We start from the raw sequence: 7,230 nt of genomic DNA on the forward strand, positions 1-7,230 counted from the left end.
CTGTTTATTAACTTGAAGCTGCTGACCATTCAAGTGCAGAGAAAGACTAATAATTAAACCCAAGAGAGAGCTGTGCTTTGAGCGGTTTGAAATACAGGTCAGACCTGTTGCTCAAGTTTCGGGTGCGACAAAGTTCCTATATCATTGTGGTATGACTTATGCAAAGTTCTGACTAACAAAGACTGCAACCTACTCCCATGAACCAGGAAGCCATGTTTACTCAAATTCTGCTTTGGTTGAAGAGTTTCATGAACATTAATGAATGACCAACGTATTAGTAATGAAAAACTTTCCCGCACTTACACTCTTGAAAATGCCAAAAATGCCTAAATGTCTCCATAAAGAGCCTTTAACATTTCACAAAAGGTTCTTTGTGGCAAATAATGTTCTTCAGATTAAAAAGGTAAGCAAGAAATAGTTCTTTAAAGAACCTTTGACTGAATGGTTCTTTGTGAAACCAAAAATGGTTCTTCTGTGGCATCGTTTGAAGAACCTTTTGAAGCACCTATATTTTTAAGAGTGTAGTAGAAATGGCACACATTACAAAGCAGCCAAACGAAATGGTAGAAATCCTAAGTCAAAACTAAATCTGATTTGTTTTTGTTTTTTCAAGGGAAATCTCCAAACAATAGCTTGGCTGGCACTCCCTTGCCTTGAATCTCATCGCCTTTTCGTCTAGTCCCCCAGTATATTTCCCAGAAGAGCCTAGAGCGTTTGTTTCTCTGACTAGTTGAGACAGGTTTGGGTGGATCACATGTTTCCCTCCCCCATCGGCACTTGCACCTGAGTTGGAAGTCACATAGACTCAGTCTCTGTGTTTCCATGGCAGAAAAGGAGGGATTAAATGACAAAGCCTATCAGATGAGTGTGGGTCACGGTGGGGAGGGACATTTCCGTGAGGATGGCTCACCCTCACCTGTGTTTCGGTTGTTTGAAGCCACGCAATTGAGTTATTTAAAGCAATGTACACTAAAAATGACTCAAAGTTTGTTACATCTTTGGCTTTCGAGTATTCAAGTCCCAATCATAAGTAGTTTTTCATATGTCAGGTGTTTATGTAGATCACTAGATACTCTGCATTCCTGCTGTAGTAATAATAAAGAGTCAGGGCATGTAAACACAGATACCGACAAAAGGGTAGATGATGACTGAACTTGCTTGGCTACAATATGATTCAAAGGGTGAATGGTTTCAAGTAACATACTGACGTCATTGATTGATGGATTTGATTCAGTGTAAGGATGTAAGGCAGTCTGCCAGTGGAACAAGAAGAAATACTCTTATGAAAACAACTCTGTGCCAAAGGGGAGGATGTGACTTAGGGGAAATGTCAGTTTTTTTTTTAATTTCAATGCATTGGGAAATATAAAGAACTGTGGCAATCGATTAAGGGAATAAGGCAAAACAGGCATTTGGTTAATACGCAAAACGAGCTTGCATCATCAGAACACTGATGACAAGAAGCCAAACAATCAGTCATATCCTGTACATTTCTCAATACCCTGCTGAAAAAACCAGCATATGCTGGTTAGGTATGTTTTGGTGCTGGGATGCTGGTTTTAGCTGGTATATGCTGGTCCTTTGGCTGGTTTATGCTGGTCCCTTGCTGGTTTATGCTGGTCCTTAGCTGGTTAATGCTGGTCCTTTGCTGGTTTATGCTGGTCATGTTGCTGGTCAAGGACCAGCATAAACCAGCAAAGGACCAGCATTAACCAGCAACATGACCAGCATAAACCAGCAAAAACCAGCAAGGGACCAGCATAAACCAGCAAAGGACCAGCATATACCAGCTAAAACCAGCATCCCAGCACCAAAACATACCTAACCAGCATATGCTGTTTTTTTCAGCAGGGTAAAGTCCTGTGTGAATTATTTATTTTTTTGCAGGGATGCATTAAATTGATCCAAGAGTGACAAAAAGTGCAAAAAGAAATGCAATTCTTAGAAATAAAGTCAGAATTGTGAGTTTTCAAATTGCAATTCTAAATTCGTAACTCACAACTGCAAGTTGATATCATGCAATTGACCCTTCGCAAAATCCTGCCCTCTTTTGTTACTGTTGCTATGTCTGGTAAACAATGCCGCTCTCACACATCATGTTTTCACACAGTGAAAAATACACCGCGGAGCAAAGAGAAAACTGACAACATGTTGACAGACAAGACAGAGCAGGCTACTTCTTATCACTTTTAGCATAGCTTAGCATATATCACTGAATCCTATTAGACCAATAGCATCGCATTCAAAAATGACCAATGAGTTTCGATATTTGTCCTATTTAAAACTTGTCTCTTCTGTAGTTATATTGTGTACTAAGACCGGCGGAAAATGTAAAGCTGCGATCTTCTAGGCCAATAAGATTAGGAACTACACTCCCATTCCGGCGTAATAGTCAAGGAAGTTTGCTGCCGTAATAAGGCTGAAGCAGGCAGAGTAATATCAGAGTATTATCAACTGTTTTCAACATTGATGATAATAAATGTTTCTTGAGAATCCGATCATCATATTAGAATGATTTCTAAAGGATGTGACACTGAAAACCGGAGTAATGATGCTGACAATTCAGCTTTGAAATCACAGGAATAAATTACATTTTAAAATATATTCAAATAGAAAACAATTATTTTGAATTTTGTAATAATATTTCTGTATTCAATATTGTTTTAACTGTATTTTTGATTAAATAGATGCAACTTTGGTGAGCACAAGAGATTACTGACCCCAGACCTTTGAACAGAAGTGTATTAACATAACTTAGATGCATTTTGAAAAACAACAGCAACAAAACTTTTTCTTTTTTGAAGAAGGACATTTATTTAAAGCTGCATAACAGATAATACTTTAGAAATAAATAAATACAATTTGCTATGAAATTATCTGCATCCCTTGTTCAATGATGTTATACAGTATGATGCTTTGGTATTCCAAAAAACAAAAAAAACTTCCAGTTTGTATCTCCTGCAGTCAATCTCTGTATGAATCTCACACCCCATGTTCAGTACACCAGTACAATGCATACTCCCGAACACACCCCAACTGTCCTACAGTATATGACTCCATGTTGGCTTCTAACGATCACACATATTTTTTTTTCATAATGCACTGTTTTATCATAATCCTTGCATTCTCTCTACATGCTTCAACAAGCTACCGTGAGACGAGATTTCAGCGGGGGAGGTTACATAACTGCCGTGTTACTCATTCTGCGATCACAACTTATTTTCAATTCCAGTTCAGTCAACTTCAGTAAGACAACACATCACTCAACAATGTATGGCCTACATATGTACTGTCGTGGCCAAAAGTTTTGAGAATTACATAAATATTGGAAATTGGAAAAGTTGCTGCTTAAGTTTTTATAATAGCAATTTGCATATACTCCAGAATGTTAGGAAGAGTGATCAGATGAATTGCATAGTCCTTCTTTGCCATGAAAATTAACTTAATCCCGAAAAAACTTTCCACTGCATTGTTAAGAAGGCTTCAGGGCGTCCAAGAAAGTCCAGCAAGCGCCAGGATCGTCTCCTAAAGAGGATTCAGCTGCGGGATCGGAGTGCCACCAGTGCAGAGCTTGCTCAGGAATGGCAGCAGGCAGGTGTGAGCGCATCTGCACGCACAGTGAAGCCAAGACTTTTAGAAGATGGCCTGGTGTCAAGAAGGGCAGCAAAGAAGCCACTTCTCTCCAAAAAAAAAAGCATCAGGGACAGATTGATCTTCTGCAAAAAGTACGGCGAATGGACTGCTGAGGACTGGGGCAAAGTCATATTCTCCGATGAAGCCTCTTGCCGATTGTTTGGGGCATCTGGAAAAAGGCTTGTCCGGAGAAGAAAAGGTGAGCGCTACCATCAGTCCTGTGTCATGCCAACAGTAAAGCATCCTGAGACCATTCATGTGTGGGGTTGCTGATCCAAGGGAGTGGGCTCACTCACAATTTTGCCCAAAAACACAGCCATGAATAAAGAATGGTACCAAAACACCCTCCAACAGCAACTTCTTTCAACAATCCAACAACAGTTTGGTGAAGAACAATGCATTTTCCAGCATGATGGAGCACCGTGCCATAAGGCAAAAGTGATAACCAAGTGGCTCGGGGACCAAAACGTTGAAATTTTGGGTCCATGGCCTGGAAACTCCCCAGATCTTAATCCCATTGAGAACTTGTGGTCAATCCTCAAGAGGCGGGGGGACAAACAAAAACCCACTAATTCTGACAAACTCCAAGAAGTGATTATGAAAGAATGGGTTGCTATCAGTCAGGATTTGGCCCAGAAGTTGATTGAGAGCATGCCCAGTCGAATTGCAGAGGTCCTGAAAAAGAAGGGCCAACACTGCAAATACTGACTCTTTGCATAAATGTCATGTAATTGTCGATAAAAGCCTTTGAAACGTATGAAGTGCTTGTAATTATATTTCAGTACATCACAGAAACAACTGAAACAAAGATCTAAAAGCAGTTTAGCAGCAAACTTTGTGAAAACTAATATTTGTGTCATTCTCAAAACTTTCGGCCACGACTGTAGTGTACTTGATATTATGACAGAAGGGAATGTGTTTACTAAGTGCTTTGAGTTTCTATAATTCTTTCAAAAGAGATTGCTGGTACAGCAGAAACTCAACCAAACTCAAAAGTTGAAGTGTTTGGGTGAATCTCATGGAAACTGTCATAGAGCAGTTCCGGCCATATTTCATACCCAATTCAAAAAATGACGTTTTCACAACAGCACATTTCAAACAAAAATTACATTACCATAATAGAAAAAAAAACAATACTACACAAAACACTGTCTACTTACAAAAATCAACATAAATTAATAAATTAAACAGTGTTTTGTACTGTATTGTTGCTTTTTTGAATATTTCATTGTTATGTTGAGAACTACTGTCAAACATGTCACCCTCAGCCCTAACAGAGGGCGTTAGATGATTTAAAGAGGCATACCTCACATTTAATTTCATTTACAAATTCCCCTTCATGTGAACCCTGTATACTGTAAATATGGTTTTTGGATACTAGTCAAACTATTTAATAAACTAGGGAATGGACTGACACATCCACCTTATTCTTGTTCAAGTCTATGGGTGAGACTTCCAGTTCATCAGCCGCTGTAGGGAAAAAACGAGAAGAATAACAACATGCAGTAAATGGTAAAACTGTTTGCACTACAAACAAGTGTGTTCATTATTACGATAATACATTAAAATAATTATCAGGACACACCAATTTGCAGTATCAAGCAGCAAAACGAGTTGTTTTGGACAGCTAAAAATAGCTGGATGCGAATGAGACCGGAAACCAGACCCATACATTTTACACTGTACACTGTATGGTCCACTCAAAGGAGGGTTGGTGCTTTGCTGGGTCTGCAGGCGGCTGGAGGAGACTTGCTCCTCGATTCCTTGTTCTTCATCTCTCCAGACAGGGCCAGAAGCAAGGCTGGGGCTGACAGGTGGTGCGCAGCTGCTTTTTGTTGTTGTGAGCAGTTAACGTAGCTGGCTATGAGCAATGTCACATCTCGAACCTGAACATTACAAAGAAACGAGGGAAATGCTGTGAGTCATGGTCACGCTTTGGAAAATGTGCACGTTTGCTGTTGCGACATTTCAGTTCTCTAGCATTGATGTTTAGATGACATCATCTTCTGTTTACACACAGCAAACAGAAGTAATCTTCAGTCGGTGTGTTTCTGTGTACTTTGGTGTGTGTGTGTTTGTGTGTTCTCTATATGTAAAAGAGAATACACGTACACTGATGTTCAAAAGTTTAATGTTTTTAAATATTGTCTCTTATTCTCATCAAGGCTGCATTCATTTGATTAAAACACAGTAAATCTTTAATAATGTGAAATTGTATTACAATTTACTCCAGTCTTCAGTGTAACACGATTCTTCAGAAACCATTCTAATATGCTGATTTGCTACTTAACGGAGTAGTTCACTTCAAGAACAAAATATTAAGTACAGATCATGTTCCATGAAGATATTTTGTACTAAGAACTTAATTTGGACAACCTTTAAGGTGATTTTTTCAGTATTTTGATTTTTTTGCCCCCTCAGATTTCAAATTTGGCCAAATATTGTCCGATCCTAACACACCATACATCAATAACATCAATGGAAAGCTTATTTATTCAGCTTTGAGATGATGTATAAATCTCAATTTCAAAAAATTGACCCTTGTGACTGGTTTTGTGGTCCAGGGATGCATATTACATGTCATTTCCACAAAAACAAAACATAAACAATCCTTAATGAGAACACAATACCAACCTTTGACGGGGCCATAGCAAACAGATGCTTCTCTGTAGACTTCTCTTTGGACGTGTTGGTGCCAGAACTCAGAGTTACCACCAGCATAAAGTCCTGACCACATGCTCCAAATGTCACAATGCTTTTATAAGGGTAGGATGCAAGGACTTTCTAAAAAACACAGTGAAAACTCATGTTAGCTCAACCTACAATATAAAGTGCTTTAAAATAATGTGAATCTCTGAGGAGAATGTGTTCACTTACTACAGAGTTGAACTCTAGCATGCTGACTCCATCTTCATGTACTGCCAGCCAAACACGCACGCTCTTCTGTGGAGATGGGTCTATGGGCTACAGGGAGAAAAAGAGTCAGATTTAATAATTAGTTCATCTAAAAATGAAAATTCTGTCATTGATTACTCACCCTCATGTCGTTCCAAACCCGTAAGATCTTTGTTCATCTTCAGAACACAAATTAAGATATTTTTGATGAAAATAGCTTTCTGACCCTGCGTAGACAGCAATGCAGCTACCACGTTCAAGGCCCAGAAAGGTAGTAAGGACATTGTTAAAATAGTTCATGTGACATCAGTGGTTCAATGTAATGTTATGAGACTATGAGAATACTTTGTGTGCAAAGAAAACAAAAATAACAACTTTATTCAGTAATTTCTTCTGTTTCATGTCAGTCTTCGACGTGTGTTCACGGGAGTACCACGATCTCAGATTTCATCTAAAATATCTTAATTTGTGTTTTGAAGATGAACAAAGGGCTTACAGGTTTGTAACAACATGAGGTTAAGAAATGAATCAAAGAGTTTTCATTTTTGGGTGAACTAGCCCTTTAAGAAATAATTCCACAGCATTTGCACTTTTTTGAGTATTTAAAGGAGTAGTTCACCTTCAGAACAAAAATGTACAGATAATGTACTCACCCTCTTGTCATCCAAGATGTTCATGTCTTTCTTTCTTCAGTCGTAAAGA

General features: G+C 38.7%; 1 protein-coding gene across 1 annotated transcript in view; it reads right to left on the bottom strand.

Annotated features, from left to right (window-relative positions):
* Positions 1 to 2,800: 2,800 nt before the first annotated feature.
* The window catches only part of plekhh2 (pleckstrin homology domain containing, family H (with MyTH4 domain) member 2), a 34,883-nt gene continuing 30,453 nt past the window's right edge, over positions 2,801 to 7,230 (bottom strand). The window contains exons 19-21 of the mRNA XM_073834660.1: positions 6,511 to 6,597; positions 6,268 to 6,417; positions 2,801 to 5,519 (exon numbers count right to left, since the gene is read on the bottom strand). Coding sequence (XP_073690761.1) covers positions 5,334 to 5,519; positions 6,268 to 6,417; positions 6,511 to 6,597 — 423 coding nt within the window. The 3' untranslated portion in view covers positions 2,801 to 5,333. The remainder of the gene's footprint in view (positions 5,520 to 6,267; positions 6,418 to 6,510; positions 6,598 to 7,230) is intronic.

Source organism: Garra rufa, chromosome 2 (genome assembly GCF_049309525.1).
Source record: "Garra rufa chromosome 2, GarRuf1.0, whole genome shotgun sequence".
NCBI classification, from domain to species: Eukaryota; Metazoa; Chordata; class Actinopteri; order Cypriniformes; family Cyprinidae; genus Garra; species Garra rufa.